Below are 17,746 nucleotides of genomic sequence, written 5' to 3'. Positions count from 1 at the left end.
TTGCATCTTTGGAATTTGGGGAATAAAAAGGGGAATAATAATGATCATGGAAAGAATTAGGAGAAGAAAGGAAGAGAAAATGATGAAAAGAATGGCAGAAGAATACAAAGCGAGAACAAGGGGAACAAAAAGGCAAAGAGAACTGAGAATTTTAATGGAATAAAATTTGTGGGAATGGTTTTGTGTGATGACAAGTAGTCATCAGAGGAGGGATTGGTGACGCGGAAATGAAGGTTTTACATTTATTAGCGCATAAACGTAGTACTGCAATAATCGAGTGTGACTTTAATCGAACTAATAAAGATTGTACGGGGACAAAATGTGCCCTCAGAGTAGTTTGCCAACATTTATAAGCGTGCTTTATATAACGTGATGTATTAGAAATGTATTAATCCGACATAATCGTAAACGTGTGCTATGATTTGCTTGTTTAAATATATTAGCTTAGCATGACTTTAGTGAAGGCTTCGGCCTAGTTGCTTGTCTCACGGTTTAGATGCTCGTATTTTTCCACCGTGCTAATAAACGTGTATTCTTGCTTGAAGCTGTATTTTTCCAGTGAGACCGGTTCACATGCTTATCTTAAGGTTTCGTGCCAGCCTGGCATTTTTCTCTTTGCTCCAAGGTCAATCTGCAGGTGCGGACAATGGAAGCTCTGAAAGTGAGTTAATTGGCATAAAATGTTGCAACTTACGTTCCCGACTCCAAGGATAATGTATGCTTAAGTAAAAGCTTGTAAACTGTTGTTTTTGATTGGACAATTTGAAGCTAACCTATGAACCCTCCAATGGAAGACCCTAATGGATTTGAACTGTTGTCTATAAAAACCAGGTGCACGAGGAGAAAAAAAAGCCATTGCCGCCATCGCAGCCATTTTGTGGCCATTGCACCCATCGAGCCAATTGATGAGCGACGCCATTTTGACTGAGACCCTGATGCTTTCTCTAGTCGAGAGAAAGAGACTTTAATTAATTCTTGCCCTAGAGACTTTAACTTTGATTCATCCCTTGCATGAAGTAGTTTGTCCTTTTATCTTGCCGCCGTGAGGCAATTGCCCCGTCCACCCTACCCCTTTGCCCCGTCCCATGCCGATCGAATCTGGTACCTGCGAGACGAAGACTTCCTTGAATGCTGATTGAATTAGGTAAATATGAAAAGAGATAAATGTACAATTGCATTGTGTTTTCTTTTTAGGTAACCAACTGCTGATTTTGATGAGATCCCTAGTTAGGAGTTTTTCCAAATTAATGTTGCCAAATTGTTTTGCATGAAGTCCCACATGCTAATGCTAATTCGAGGTTAGGTGAGGATTCATTCGTTGCACGATGCAATTTGAGACCTTGTTATGCTGATCAATGTATGCAATTAGTTCATTACAGATTATTGTTTTAGTAGTTTGCGTTGCCATTATAGAAGGCATTATTATTCAAATGCTGCATAGATTGCATCTTTTCCGCCGATATGGACAGCTATTAATGTTCATCTACATTTATCATTTGGTGTTGAGACACATTTACATTGTGCTAGCTTTGTTAATATAGGGAAATAAATTCACTAACTTTGCATAAAACTGGTGTGGTTATTCGCGGCCGAAAGGTCACGGTTTCGCCGAAATGATGTCTGGATTAATTGTGAAGTGTTATGTTGTTCGTGGTACTGCTTATGTTCGATATTGATTATTTGATTTGATTAAAAGTTGATTTTCTCTCGGGTAAGGAGAGCCCCACTTGGTCAAAAGATTCGTCGACCTAAGAGCGTCCAAATACCGGTAAATTATTAGGCTGGAACGCTCTATCACCCTCAAGGCCATGAAACGGGTCTAACCGCCAGGCTGAATGCAAACAACTGAGACATAAGTGCCTAGCAGCTACGGCCCAATACACACCCTTGGAAAAGCATTACAAGCCCGTTGTTAGACTAGGCTGCCTGCTAGCGAAGCTGGATTTCTGCAATCCTAGAAAGACTCCCCTCTGTGGCTCATGTGGACAAGCCTATCCTTAACTGCTTTGCATCTTTTCTTTCCTCCCGCAAGAATGGCCTTTGGCTCCTTTGTTTCTCACGAAGTTCTCCCGCCCTGTGGCGTCCACCGTTTTCTCGAACATTTGCCTCGCCCTCTGTTGTCCTTGTGCTCCATTCCACTGGTGAAGGTGCAGTCATATCCTGATGGTACTCGGCTTCACATCAAGTTTTCATGTAGTAATACCCCTCTCCCCCGCCCCCATCACTGACCTCCAGGCGACACTAGGGAAGGTCGAAAACTGGAAAGCACCAAACGTTCTCAAACTTAATGATGACAAAACTGGCGCCAGCCATGGAGATGAAAATCCCAGGCTTGCCATTTGACACTGGCACGAGCCTACACGCACAGACTAGCTCAGTGCGAGCTTACTAACATTGTTGGAAGCAGAATGCTTGTTTTCATCACCTCACCAAACTGATATGCTTTCTCCCACTTCTGCCCCAGCAGCATAAAGCCTGAGGTGTAGGAGCTGTAACAAACACCTCACCGGACTACTGAAACTGCCTCTATGCTGGTATATTCCTGCTATACAGATTGGGCGGCTCCAAAGGAAAAGAACCAGAACTGTTCACAGTCTCCACAGTCAAGCAAAAATCTAAAGGTGGGCGGCCCTATTCTTTGGAACCCCCTTCCTGTTCTTTTTAAGCAGGTACTGATGAAGCAGAAAATGAAGGGTCACTTTTTTGGGACCCTGTACTCCTAGAGTACATGGTGTTGAATTAACGGTTACGCATTTTGAGACCCCACTCGAGAAGTTGAATTAGATTTTTCCTTGGATAAAACAGATTGACAGAATGATGATGGGCTAGGTCCACCGCGACTTTCCCGGGATCTGGGAGCTTGCGAATGAAGAGAATGGAGGTGTGAGATCAGCGTTGGCGGTACTAGTGATGGTATGAGTGAAGTTAGGGTTTTGCGCTTGCACAGCTTATTGCCGCAGGGTGTGTGAAAAGGTTGCGAGGATTTTTCTTTTTTAGAGGATAGCGGAGGTGCGACTCCGAGTGTAGAAGTAGAGAAGTCGTCGAACTTCATAGAAATAGCGGAGGTGCGACTCCGAGTGTGAGAGTAGGGAAGTCGTCGAACTTCATGTGCATGTGGCGCTTTGTGCAGAAAAAGGTCCATGTGGTTGTTGTTGTTGAGGCGGGCCCTGCGAGGTCAAGAGACTCCGGAGTATGTTGATCTATGTTGTGGTCTGGGCGGTTTAGTAGGTTGATCGGGCGTGGTCAACGAGTCGGTACGTGTGTTAGGGAGTGAAAGAAACTTCGACTTCGGGCTTTGACAAGATTCTAAGTGCACTAGAATAGATCATTGACAAGTTGAGAGTAGGTCTGCGGGTCAGATTTGCTTGCGAACGTGGGGACCGAGAAAGACGGAATAGCGGCCGAGGTTAGTGAAAAGTCCCTAAGGTCCTGAAGCGACTGTGTTACCCTTCCTGTAGTAAACCGACAGATCTGTTTTATTTTTTGGTAGCTCGCGATACATGCAAGAAGTTGTTACGAGAGGAGGTGAGTGAAGGAGGACTAGCCGCGAGGCTTTGTCAGCCGCAGTGTGTGTGAGTGTGACGTCACTAGGAGCCGCGCTGGGATAGGTTGGTTGTAGAGTAGGGTCGCGCACGGATTGGACGCAGTCCGTGGGGCTCGGTTGGAAGGGGAAAGGCAATCGAAGAGTATTTCGGGAATTAAAGTCACCTATTGATTACAAACTTGTGAAATAAAAGACGAGAAAATGAAATTCTTTAAAGCATTTAGGAGTGCGATGAAGGGGGAGTCTTAAATTAAAGCGAGCGTAGGAGAGGAGACGCCGCCTGAAGGCACACCGGCTTATATTGTAATGGAGGAAAAAGGGGTAGCTCCGTGCCTTTGGTTAAAGCAATGGCACAAGTTGACAGAGAAACATGGGAGCGTAGCATTCCCGATCCATGGGACATTCAATATAAGGATACTAGAGAATTTGAGATTCACGATGTACGACATGAAGGTACCTCCAAGGCCAGCACAGTTTGAGGCTCTAGCGATTTGGGAACTAATGGCTAGACAGCAGCAGCAAAATAAGTTCGAGAACAGGATAAGGAAGGTAGAAAAGACACTAGCGGACGCTAGGTGGGATAATGCACAAAAGGTGTGGAGGTCAGATGTATTGCAGGGGATAAAATTGTTTCCCGCAATTACTAAGGAAGAAGAGGAGACAGGTAAGAAAGCTACCTGTAAGACCAACAGGAGGTGTTCCAAGGATAGAGAGGACGAGGAAAAATTGAGAAGAGAAGAGGAGTTGGAGGATGAGGAGCTAATAATGCAATTGCTGAACGACCGTCCACCACCTTATGCAGAGAGTGGACAAGGTCCAAGTACCAGTTCTGCCCCTCCGGCACCGGTACAGAACAGTGAAACTCAGAGTTCAGGAGCATCATCGGGGTCTAAGGACCCGAGTCTACTGTTCACCCCGCAGATACCGCAGGTCAGGAGAATATATACAGATGTGCCCATGTTGAAACCAGCAGAAAATTATCAGCCACAGATGCCAGGGTACTACAGCAGTGACAACAGTGGAGGAATGATTCTAGAACAAACCGTAAGGGGAGTACAGAATGGTCACAACCCGACATTGACACAAGCTGAATCAACTCAGTTTTTGATGCCTCAGAAGCAGATGCAGGGGGGAAACGCACATGCTCAAATGACGGGGAGTCAGATGGGCATGCCGGCAATGATGACCCATGGTGTGGGAATGAACATGCCTCAGAACATGGGAAATGGACAGAACCCAGATGCGATATCGCTACCCATTACTGTAGGTCCACCGGTACCTTTGTACAGTCAGCCTAATCTAGGTATGAGCGGTCAGGGATCAATGCTGCAGAATGGGACAGAGAGGAGGTGCATAGAAAACACTCCAGGGATAACTCCGATAGCGGCTCAGCCAACTGGATCTGGGACCTTGATGGAGTTTAGTCCCGTATGTGCTCAGTCGACACTGGTGAGGTCGAGTCCCCCACTGATAATACCTTTAACATCGAATACTGAAAAGTTGCCGCAACCATCAATGGCAGTCGATGTGAACGCTACACTGATGGGGTTGAATGCGCAACAGCTAACACAGTGGTTCAACAGTCTAAATTCCACACAAAACTCGGACAGTGGGAAGGGAGAAGATTATATGAACAGGATGAGGCTGAACATGGAAGCACAAGAATTGGTGGAAGGGACTATGGGTGTGAATAGGTTAGAGTCCTACTCGGAAGAAGAGCTGAGATATCTATGTCCCAGGATAACAAAAGAAGTGAACAAGGTACACAAAAGCTTGCAGGAGGTAGCTGACAAAAACGGGGTTGATATAGACAAGATTAAACACTTGAGCAGGAGCTATAGGTTGGATTTTGGGACTGCAGATTTTGAACACATGAGGTCAGCAGGCATGAAGGCGCACCTTAGAGAATTGTTGCAGAGTGCACAAGTGTGGAGGTGCTTAGACAAGTGGGAAAGCAGATGGGTAAAGAGAAAGGAAAAGAGGAGGGACAGTGCTACAGAGCATAATGAGAAAAGACCACAAAGCAGCGAGACAGTAACCATGCTGCCAATGAGGGAGACAGCAGGGGGGAAATTAATACATGTACCATGGCACAGAAGCGACATTCAGTCATTTACGGATGATTTTCCCAAACTGAGAGAGAAGCCGATCGAATGGTATCAGCAGACTGATAGGTTTGTGAAGCTTGCAAAATGTCTCTGGGAAGATCTGAACACTCTCTTTGAGATTGTGGTTCCAGCAGATTTGTGGGAGGATTGCAAAAGAGCTGTAGGTTGGCCAACAAGTGAACCAGAAAGAGACAGGGAGACGGGTGCACCATCGCCTATGGTGATGAGCTTGTACTATAAGGTGATTGAGCATGTGAAAACGAAAGTGGCCGCGAAAAATGTGGATTGGCAGAAGATCGACCGAACTGCCCAAGAGGCTAAAGAATCGATTCATAGTTACTATGAGAGGTTGTTGAAGGCGTTTAAGAACTACAGTGGCACAGAGACAATAGAGGTGAAGGACATGCTTCATTTTGTGTTCAGATTTGTGGAAGGGCTGAGACCAGAGATAAGCCAGATGATAAAGTCGCATTTGATTTGTTGGCAGTCGAAACCGATTGATGAGGTGTTGAATTATGCGAAATACTGTAGCGACGAAATTGAAGTGAAACAGAAAAGGTTGAAGGAGAAAGTGATGATGATGCAACTTAAAGCAGCTCAGACAGGTCTGCAAGGTTTGCAAGGGATGCAAGGGTTCCAACAGCAGGTACCGCAACCCCAGCCGCAGTTGCAGGGAAATATGATGTTTCAGCAACAGGCCAGAGGCAGAGGCAGAGGAGGTTTTGTGAATAATGGTCCAGATTTGAACACTGTTGTGACGGGTGTGCAGGCAATGAAGAAGGTGATGCCGTGTCACGTGTGCGAAATCGTCGGTCATTGGAAACGCGAGTGCCCGATGGTGGTGCAGGAAGGTGCAGGTGCAGGTGCAGGTGTTGGTCAGCAAAACAATGATGTCAATGCATTTCAGACAATGAGGGGACCGAAAATGAGAAGTCCAAACTCAAATTTTCAGACCGTAAATCAGTTGCAGGGGTTACAGCCCATGCAGCCGCAGCAGATGCAGATGCCTCGTATGCAGATGACGCAAATGCAGCCAATGCAACAGCAGTTACCCATGGTACATAATCAGCAAATGCAAATACCTTTGGCACCAATGAGTCAGCAGCAAGTGATGGTTCCTCCACAGGTCTCGGGTCAGGTAATGAGTACAAATGGCACCGTACAACAGTTCCCACTACACAGTGAGAGTATGTATGGGAGAGTGAAAGTTCAGAAGAAGAAGGAGATTGTGTGCTTGCAGCATCATTGGAAGTTGATCAAAAGGGTCCGTACGTAGAGGGAAGAGTAATGGGTCATCGTGTTTCATTCCTGGTTGACACAGGAGCAACACGTTCAACTGTTAAGAGCAGTGAAGTACCAAATTTGCCACTCTCAGGGAGGACAGTTCAAGTGGTGGGAGTAGCAAACAGGCACCTGACGAACCCAATAACAGATCCGGTACCAGTCAGCATCGGTAACTATCAAGGGGTGCATCAGTTTGTGGTATGTGACTCAAGCCCGATAGCACTGTTAGGGAGAGACCTATTGTGCAAATTGGGTTGTTCGATCATGTGTTCGAACGAAGGAATAACAATCCAGACGAGCAGTGATGGGGAAGAAGAGGACAGTGTAGAGGGGGATGAGATGGAAACTGTCGATGAAGAGTATCCTCTGATTTGCCTTTTCCCGATGATAACTGAAGAAGATATTCCAGCCGAATTACGGGAAACAGTTGGAAAGGAAGTGTGGGACATGACAGGGAAAGAGGTGGGATTGATGAAAGGAGTGGAACCAGTGAAAGTGACTGTAAAGCCCAATGCAATCTTTCCCCAGACCCCGCAATACCACATGGCACAAGACACCCTCATGAAAGTTGCCCAACTTATTGACGAATTTGTAAAGCAGGGAGTACTGAAAGAAGTGTTAAGCAGTCCATGTAATTCACCAATAATGGGACTAATAAAGCCAAGTGGAAAGGTCCGACTTGTGCAGGACTTGAGGAAAATAAATGACATCATAGTCAAGTGTTGCCCTGTCGTACCGAATCCAGCTGTGATAATGTTTCAAGTCCCTTGCGATGCCGAATGGTTCTCAGTCATCGACTTGTCACAAGCATTCTTTTCTGTGCCTCTTCATGAGGACAGCCAATTCCTCTTTTGTTTCAAATTCCTAGACAGGGTGTACAGTTGGTGTCGAATTCCTCAAGGGTTTTCTGAGTCACCGTCAATCTTCAATCAGATCCTAAAGAAAGATTTGGAAGCATTAGAATTGCCATTCGAGTCAACCCTAGTACAGTACATTGATGACTTACTGATCGCGTCAAAGACAGAAAGTGGCTGCACAGCCGATACCATTGCTCTGTTGAACCATTTGGGAAGGAATGGACACAAGGTGTCTCCTTCCAAATTGCAGTTCTGCCAGAAGAAAGTGAAATACTTGGGTCACCAGATAGAGAAAGGGTCACGGAGAATAATGAAGGAAAGAATAACAAGCGTACTTCAAATGAGTCCACCAAAGACAAGGAGGGAGGTGAGGAAGTTTTTGTGAATGGTGGGCTACTGTCGCCAGTGGATTCCCAACTTCTCGACTCTAGCAAAGCCTTTACTGAAACTGACCCAGAAGGATGCCTTGGATCAAATTGAGCTGAAAGGAGACGAGATGGATGCTTTTGTTGAATTGAAAGAGTGCATGTGCAGGGCTCCAGCTTTAGGTATGCCTGACTACACAAAGCCTTTCACATTGTTTTGTCATGAACGTGATGCATGTTCTTTGTCTGTCTTGACTCAAGCCCATGGTGGCGTAAACAGACCAGTAGCGTATTTTTCAGCTACTTTGGATCCGGTCGCAGCAGCACTCCCAGGGTGTTTGCGCGCCGTAGCAGCAGTTGGTATCAGCCTCACTCAGAGTGAAGGAATAGTGATGGGACACCCAGTAACAGTCATGGTCCCTCACTCAGTTGAGATACTTTTGACCCGCTCCCGAACGCAACACATGACCGGAGCAAGACTCACAAGGTATGAAACGGTAATTCTGGGCTCACCGAATGTGCAGCTGAAAAGGTGCACTACGTTGAATCCAGCAACCTTGCTCCCTGGTGAAAATGCTGAAATTGAGAACGCTGAAGACGTCGAGCATGACTGCCTTCAGGTGACTGAATTTTGCACAAAACCTCGACCTGACATTAAGGATACTAAGCTTGATGAAAATGACCAAATTGTTTTTGTTGATGGTTCATGTCTAAGAGATGGGATGGGATGGGAATTTTGAAAGCAGGATATGCCGTATGTACTGTAACAGGTGTCTTGGAAGCGGGATGGCTTCAAGGAGTCTATTCTGCACAAGTAGCAGAACTTGTAGCCCTTACAAGAGCATGTCAACTGTCCGCATTGATGAAAGTCACCATTTACACTGATAGTCAGTACGGGTTTGGAATTGTGCACGACTTTGGACAACTATGGTCACAGAGAGGTTTCCTGACTTCTTCAGGATCCCCAGTGAAAAATGGGGAGAGAATAAGGGAATTGTTACACGCCATTCAAGTGCCAGCCGAAGTTGCAGTGGTAAAGTGTAGTGCTCATACGAAAGGACAGGACTATGTTTCTCTGGGAAATGCATATGCGGATCAAGTCGCAAGATTTTGTGCCTTGAACTGTATATTACTCAGGGATGAATGGAATTCGATAAGTGAACCAGAACTCGAACCAGCTGAAGCATTCGCCTTAAAGGTCGTAGATACAATAGATGAACTAAAAGCATTGCAGAATAACGTCAGGGAGGATGAGAGAGATTCCTGGATTAAATCACAGTGTATAAAGAGACCAGACGAGTTATGGGTTTCAAATGAGGGAAAATTTGTTTTGCCAAACAGTCTCTTATCACAGCTTGCGCGGTTCTATCATGGGCAAGCTCACCTTGGGAGAGATGCCATGATAAGATTGTTCAAAACTGATTGGTTTAACCCCAGATTTCGTCAAGCTGCAGAAGCAGTTTGCCATCGATGTGTCACTTGCCAGCAGATGAACCCGGGGAAGGGAACGGTTGTGAACGCGAGCCACATTGGCAGAGCCAGTGGCCCATTTAGTCGAATGCAGATAGATTTCATTGAGATGCCTGTGCATGGAGGTCTGAAGTATGTGTTGGTGATTGTGTGCATTTTTAGTCACTGGATTGAGGCATACCCCACACGTAGAAATGACAGCCTGACAGTTGCAAAGCTATTGTTGAGAGAGTTGATACCACGTTTCGGATTCCCGATCTCTTTAGAATCAGATAGGGGAAGTCACTTCAATAACGAGGTGATAAAGTTACTTTGCGAAGCGCTGAACATTGAGCAAAAACTGCATTGTAGCTATCGCCCTGAAGCATCAGGATTGGTGGAGCAGATGAATGGTACACTGAAATCAAGAATGGCGAAAATATGTGCATCGACAAATCTGAAATGGCCTGACGCATTGCCCTTAGTGCTAATGTCAATGAGAAACACCCCTGATAGAAAGACTGGATTGTCTCCGCATGAAATTCTCATGGGCAGGGCTATGAGACTTCCTGCAGTTCCTGCAAACGCGCTCTTGAATATCACAGATGATATGGTGTTAGACTACTGCAAGGGTCTGGCTGACGTGGGTCGCTCTTTCTCTCACCAGGTGGAAGCCACCACCTTGCCACCGATCCAAGGTCCAGGACACGCACTGAAAGCAGGTGACTGGGTCGTGGTAAAGAAGCACGTGAGGAAGTCGTGTCTGGAACCCCGTTGGAAAGGCCCTTTCCAAGTGATCCTGACGACAACTACCGCTGTGAAGTGTGCGGGGGTTCCCAACTGGATTCACGCCAGTCACACAAAGAAGGTGTTGTGTCCCACAGATGAGGAAGTTGAAGCGCTGAAACTGCCAGTGCCTGATAAAACAGTGCTGAGTGCTGAGACAGAACAAAACCGAACTGAAAGCGAACAGGCAGAAGCAGGAGAGAGAGAGATATTATTGGAGGGCGAAGAGTCCGACTCACTTGGGGAAGACCAAGGAGAAAGTTCAGACAGCGACGAAGAAGCTGAAGATGACAAAGAACCTGAAGCAGCTGAGGGTAGGAAAAAGCCTGAAGCAGCTGAGGGTGACAAGGAACCTGAAGCAGCTGAAAGTGATACAGAGCCTGACGAAAGTAACGGTGACGAAGGGCTCGAAAAAGGTGAAAAAGCAGGAGAGCCTGATCAGAGGAGGGCTTTCCCAGAAGCAGACGATCCCGAAAAAGAAAAGGAGAACGTGATTGATTCCCCAGAAGGAGGGGACAAGGCAGAACAGAACGAAACAGTTCAAACTTCTACAGAAAAGGTTGCAGGTCCGTCAAATGGACATGGTGCAAAGAGGAGACTAAGTATATCACCAGTAAAACAAAGGACTGGAGAAGGTTTGAACGACGGAGAAAGGCCAAAAGTGAAAGAGAAAAGAAAGGAAGTGTCTGTCGTGGTACCAACCTCAAGTGACGAAAAAGACTTGACAAAAGAGGAAAGTACCAGCGAAGCAGAATCGAAAAGAGAAGCAAAATTGAAAAGGAAAAGGATACCGAACAGGAGATATTCCGGTCCTGAATGGGCGTATGCAGTCAATGACGATTGGACTGATGAGTTTGTATCTCTAAGCATCGAGAACGAAGAGGAAGAGATACCAATAGAAAAGAAAAGTTTTATGGACAGTGTTGATTGAGAGGGTGATAAATGACATTGCCTGCTACAATCTAAAGTGCTAAAACCAGCTGAGACATTGCTAAACCGGATGAGACACTTGCTAAACCGATAAAGACTGAGTTATTGCCGAATTGAGACAAATGCTGCTAACCGATAAGTGACTTGGCCTCTTGAAGAAGACGGTGTGAACATTGCGCTCGTTCAGCTTTGTAACTGAATTGCTGAATAGTTTCTTTATAGGTGCTTCTAGCTCTCTGATTCTATACAGATCATGACGCAAAACAGTAGAAAGAAATATTGTAAATATGTGTGTATAGGTTTAATAATTGCATGTGTATTAATAATAATGGCAATTGTACTTGGAATGCATGGTAAGGGTGAGAATGAGAGGATTGATGCTTCTACTTTTGCTCCTGTTACTGTCACTGAACTAACCGCATTGAAAAGACTAGAAATAGATGAGAGACTCTTGCATGATAAGAAAGAGCTTTCGTATAATGTTTTCTATCGCTTGCTAACAGAATATGTTGAGACAATGGATGCGAAAGATTGTTATGTGTGTACACAGATACCGACATCAGTAAAGGAAGGGGTGACATATCACCACATGCCTCTTACATACGGGATTACATGTAGTATAGTAATGTCTAGATTTTATGGTCAAACTAACATACAGTATTTTTATTCGAATTATGATGTTACCTTTGCATATGTTCCTATAATAGCGCAGCTAAGCCAGATTGCTAAAGATTGGGATGCTAAGATAATGAGGGAATTTTTCGAGCCAATGCAACCTTTTGAAACGGCTCACACTCATAGGGAAAATCTTACTTGCTCGCTCTCTGCAGTAGAAATAAGCTTTTTAGATCGCACAGATGATAGAAGAGCACAAATGAATGCGAAATTAGAAAAGGAGCTACATAAGAGGACTTCAGTAGATAATTATGATTTTGCCGCAATAAAGACACAAGGGAGAATAGCTTTAGATGCTTGGCATGTAGGGAAATTTTGTATATATCGAGGTGAATCTTATTATGACAATATTTTTGTAGGAGCGAGTGAGTGTAAACATACGTTTATTTTTAAGGCCAAATGGACATTCATGATGAACGGACTTGACCCTGTCATTCCAGGTGTATATTACATTTGTGGGTATAATGCCTATTATCGTCTTCCGAAAGGATGGTGGGGGAGATGTTATTTGGGTATAGTGTTCCCAAAGGTTTATCAACTGGATGACCTATCGATGATTCAAAAGACATCTGGATCCCATCGTATCCAGAAAAGAGAGACCGCAGCTGCTGTGGTAGGAGATATATTTGGAGCCATGATTCCTTCATTGGGAGTTGTGTTGAATTCCATCAAAATAAGAAAGTTGTCTACTATAGTGGATAACATGTTGACAAAGTTTTCAGGTGCTATAATCCTGATAGATGCTGAACTTGCAGCGGAAAGAGCTATGACTCTTCAAAACAGGCTTGCTTTAGACATTCTTTTAGCAAAGGATGGCGGCGTTTGCAAAATGCTTTGTGCACGACACTGTTGTACTTATATTCCCGACAATAGTGTGAAAATTAAAACTATGCTTGCTAATCTAACAAAAGAGAGTGCAGATTTGAAGGAATTGAAAGAACCAGGAGTGTGGGAGAAGGTTGGAAAAGGACTTGCTTCAGTGGGACATTGGATTGGGGGAATTTGGAATGGAATATTGCTAAAAATAATAGAGGGAATTTTAATAGTTATAATTTGCATATTTGGAATTTGGGGAATAAAAAGGGGAATAATAATGATTATGGAAAGAATTAAAAGGAGGAAGGAGGAGAAAATAATGAAAAGAATGGCAGAAGAATACAAAGCGCAAACTAGAGGAACCAAAAGGAAAAGAGAACTGACAGAATTTTAATGGAATAAAATTTGTGGGCATGATTTGTGTGATGACTAGTAGTCATCAGAGGAGGGATTGATGAAGCAGAAAATGAAGGTTTTGATTTACTAACGCTTAAACGTAGCGCTGCAATAATCATGTGTGACTTTAACCGAACTAATAAAGATTGTACGGGGACAAAATGTGCCCTCAGAGTAGTTTGCCAATATTTATAAGCGTGCTTCATATAACGTGGTGTATTAGAATTGCACTAATCCGACATAATCATAAACGTGTGCTACGATTTGCCTGCTTGAAATGTTTTAGCTTAGCATTACTTTAGCGGAGGCTTTGGCCTAGTTGCCTGGTCTCACGGTTTAGATGCTCGTATTTTTCCAATGTGCTATTAAACGTGTATTTTTGCTTGAAGCTGTACTTTTCCACTGAGATCGTTCACATGCTTATCTTAAAGTTTCGTGCCAGCCTGGCATATTTTCTCTTTACTCCAAGGTCGATTTGCAGGTGCGGACAATGGAGGCTCTGAAAGTGAGCTAATTGGTATAAAATGTTGCAACTTGCATACCCATCTCCAAGGATAATGTATGCTTAAGTAAAAGCTTGAGAACTGTCGTTTTTGATTGGACAATTTGAAGCTAACCTATGAACCCTCCAATGGAAGACCCTACCGGATTCGAACTGTTGTCTATAAAACCCAGGTGCACGAGAAGAAATGGGATCATTGCAGCCATTACCAGCTCGATACCCGCCATTTTGCAGACTTCGTAGCTATTATGGCCCACTTTGCTGCGACGCCATTTTGAGAGACTTTGATGCTTTCTCTAATCGAGAGAAAGAGACTTTAAATGATTCTGGCCCTAGAGACTTTAACTTTGATTTGATCCCTTTGCATGAAGTAGTAGTTTTATCTTGCCGCCGTGAGGCAATTGCCCAGTCCACCCCTGCCCCTTTGCCCCGTCCCATGCCGATCGAAACGGTACCCATGCTGATCGAGAAACGGTACCTGTGAGACGAAGACTTCCTTGTATGCTGATCGTAATTGGTAAATATGAAAGGAAATTGTAAAATTGCATTGTGTTTCTTTTAGGTAACCAACTGCTGATTTTGACAAGATCCCTAGTTAGGAGTTTTTCTAAATTAATGTTACTAAATTGTTTTCGCATGAGGTCCCACATGCCGATGCTAATTTGAGGTTAGATGAGGATTCCTTTTGTTGCACGATGCAATTTGAGACCTTGTTATGCTGACTAAATGTATGCAATTAGTTCATTACAGATTATCGTATTAGTGATTTGCATTGCTATTATCGAATGCCTTGTGATTCAAATGCTGAATAGATTGCACTTGTTTCGCCGCTATGGACAGCTATTAATGTTCATTTACGTTTATCATTTGGTGTTGAGACACATTTATATTGTGCTAGCTTTGTTAATATAGGGAAATAAATTTACTAACTTTGCAATAAACTGGTGTGGTTATTCCTGACTGAAAGGTCAGGGTTTGCCGAAAATGTATTCTGGATTAATTGTTAAGTGTTATGTTGATCAGGGTATTGCTTATGTTCGTTATTGATTATTGATCTGATTAAATTGACTGATTAGGAGTACGGAGAGTTCCACTTAGTTAAAAGATTCATCGGCCTAAAGAGCGTCCGAATACAGGTAAAGTTACTAGTACGGACCGCTCTATCAGTACCTAGCTATGGCACCCTCCCGGAGGCTTTCAAAACATTCCTCTTCTAGGTTCTTCGATGATTAATGCCTATGAACCCAACTGGGGTAGTGAGCACCTTACAAATGCCATGATAGTTAGGCAGACAGCTAGATAGACTGATGAGATGTGGGTATTGATCTCCATCGGTCTGTGTGGTCACGATCATCAGTGTGGCGTTGGTATATAAGCGCACTCAGGCGCAAAACCTTACCTTTAACATGGTGATAAGCAGTAGAAGTGCTGAAAGGCATGTCTCTGTCTTCGTCAGCAGTGCCACCTCATAGAGGCTGAGGAAGGTGTGGCGGTTGTTTCTGTAGTGTTCTAGCTTCACACCTGTGAGCCAGGTGCAGACAAAGTGTGTGGTGCCCACGCCCACACTCAGAAGCACTAGGAGCAGCTGCACCCAGAGGCGTCCCTGCCACCAGCCACAGCCAGAGCTGCTGCAAATGGCGAGCAGGTCTGGGACCAGGAAGCCCACTGTGAAGAGAAAGAGCAGGGCCTGAAGGAGAGAGGAACACATCATGAACATATGCCTGCCCCTAGGAGAGAGGAACATAGCAGGGCCCAGACAGAGAGGACCACACAGTGAAAATATACAAGGTTCAGGGACAGGGTGGTGTACGCTAATGAAAATACACAAGAAGAGAAGAAAACCTGTAATAATTGCTTTGCAACTTCACTTTTTAATATTCACATACTGTACCCATGCCACAATCTAGGGGTTATCATAGGATAGGGCAAATTGATTCTCTAAGCATTTTAGATGCCCGCCAAAGGCATCTCTGAATCCAAACCCCCTTTTGATATTGGCTGGAAGCCAACCCCCTTTTGCCGGGGCTTGTTTTCCAATTTCCAATTTACAAATTATTGTTTTGAATGATGTAAGAGAGATATGTAGATCAACTCTTTCGACCCTTTCTCAACCCAAAGCTTGACTAGTATGGGAATCTACCAACGAGTTAAACAGTAAAACTAATGTTAAATGTAAGAACCTGTTCGTATGAGTAGAATATCATTACTTTGTACATATAAAAATGTAAAATATGCATTTTATTTTTATTGAGCATCATTTACCGCCTCAAGGAAGCAGCACTTTTTTCGTCAGCCAAGGAGAGCTTTAGTTGCCTGAGGGTCAAAGTGTTCAGAGCTCTGCTCCGTGTAAAGTTTGGCAGGCACAAAGTGACCTACGGTCTGTAGGTAAGTGTGGGCCGGCTGTATAAGGGTGAGCATTGACCGGTGTAGGTCAGGCATTACAGCAGCCTGTTCCCTGTTAGACCCCATAACAAGTCTCTTTGTCAGGAGAGGCGGAAGGGGGCTGGAGTCGCAGCATGACTCTGCCAACCCAGCTGTCTTCTGCCATGGCAGTGGTTGCCCACTGGGACTCAAGGCTGTTCCTTGCTGGGCTGCACCAGCCTGCATACTGCGGGGCCCACTGGATATGACCGTGAGCAGTAGCACCATCAGGAAGGAACAGCCTACATTGGACAGCTATCCAAGGTGGAAAGGAAGGCACCCTTTCTTCTCACTAGCACCGCTGTGACCACTGAAGGTAAACTGTCCAGAATCACGACGGAGGGTTTATCTCTCGGTGTTCTGCGGTTTGTATCCGGAGTGTTGGCTCAGTGTATGGCCTATTTAAAAAAGTAAACAACTGCTCTAGAAGGCAAGGGAGGCAACAGTATACAATAGGCAAAGTGGCTGCCAAGCTACTGGCTCCGCCAGTTTTGTCTTTTATTTGTGCGGTTTTATATAGAGTGAACATGGCCCTGGGGCATCATAGTGATTTACAGAAGACACAGTTCAGACAATCATCAAGAACATCTTCATACGTCTGCAATGAGAGCGTGACATGGCCCGAGGGCATTTGGGTGCTAAAACCTAAGGAACAGGTTCAGACAATCGTCAGAATCAAACCAGGGGAAAGCAGTGCAAAACAGACATGGACTAGGCCCAGGTGGGCAATAGTGCAAAAGGGCAAGTATAACCTTAACCAAAGTGTCTTTCGAAGAGAAGGATTTTGTGTGCTTTTTTTACAGGAAGAGTGAGAGTGGGTCCTGCGGAGGGCTGGAGGAATGGAGTTCTAGATCTAGTTGCATTCCCATAGAAACATTAATTCATGCAGCACTCCTGTTTGAATATGGTGGGATCCAAGAGGAACCAATGGTGCAGTTCTCTAACTCCATTGAGCACCGGACAGCTTCAGCTTTCCAGAGAGACAGGTGTGAGAAGAGTCAAGCAGAAGCTGTGTGCATGTTGCAGGCAGTAATCAATTGAGCTCCAGAGCTCTTCAATGGGAACCATTGCAGGTTTAGCAGGATGGGAGACATGCAGTCAAATTTAAGGGCATATTTATGAAAAGTGGCGCTGCACCTAGTGCAGCGCCACCTTTCTTGCACCCCTTAGCGCCCCCCTAATGCCATCATGGTTGCTCCACATTTAGAATAAGGCGCACCATGGCAGTAGTTAGGGTGACGAGCGTCATCATTTTTTAGCTAGTCCCGCGCTTTGCAGGATTAGTGTAAAAATGTATTACGCTAATCCTGCAAAGCACCCAGAGGCCCATTGTAATCAATGGAAGCCTCTTTTTAACGCCTACAGTTAGCAGACAAAAAATATGCTGATAAAAATGGCGCAAAGGAATCTCAGAGATTCCTTTGCGCCATTTTTTCATCCCCCCTAGCGCCAGAACGTCCCCCTTTCATACATTATGCCTGGCACAGGCATAATGTGGTGCAATTCAAGCATTGTGCCACTTTGTAAATATGGCGCAGCGTTTTTCCCCTTCCAACGCCACATTAGCTTAAAAGAAATGATGCTAATGTGGCGTTGGAACGGTGCAAGGGCTA

General features: G+C 44.7%; 1 protein-coding gene across 1 annotated transcript in view; it reads right to left on the bottom strand.

The window, feature by feature from the left end:
• LOC138246998 (polycystin-1-like) overlaps nt 1–17,746 on the bottom strand; it is a 521,270-nt gene that overhangs the window by 53,866 nt on the left and 449,658 nt on the right. The window contains exon 44 of the mRNA XM_069201747.1: nt 15,112–15,399. Within this exon, the coding sequence (XP_069057848.1) occupies nt 15,112–15,399 (288 nt within the window). The remainder of the gene's footprint in view (nt 1–15,111; nt 15,400–17,746) is intronic.

This window comes from Pleurodeles waltl, chromosome 7 (genome assembly GCF_031143425.1).
Source record: "Pleurodeles waltl isolate 20211129_DDA chromosome 7, aPleWal1.hap1.20221129, whole genome shotgun sequence".
NCBI classification, from domain to species: domain Eukaryota; kingdom Metazoa; phylum Chordata; class Amphibia; order Caudata; family Salamandridae; genus Pleurodeles; species Pleurodeles waltl.
The sequence above is the reverse complement of the archived record's forward strand: the minus strand, read 5'-3'. Positions and strand labels throughout refer to the sequence as shown.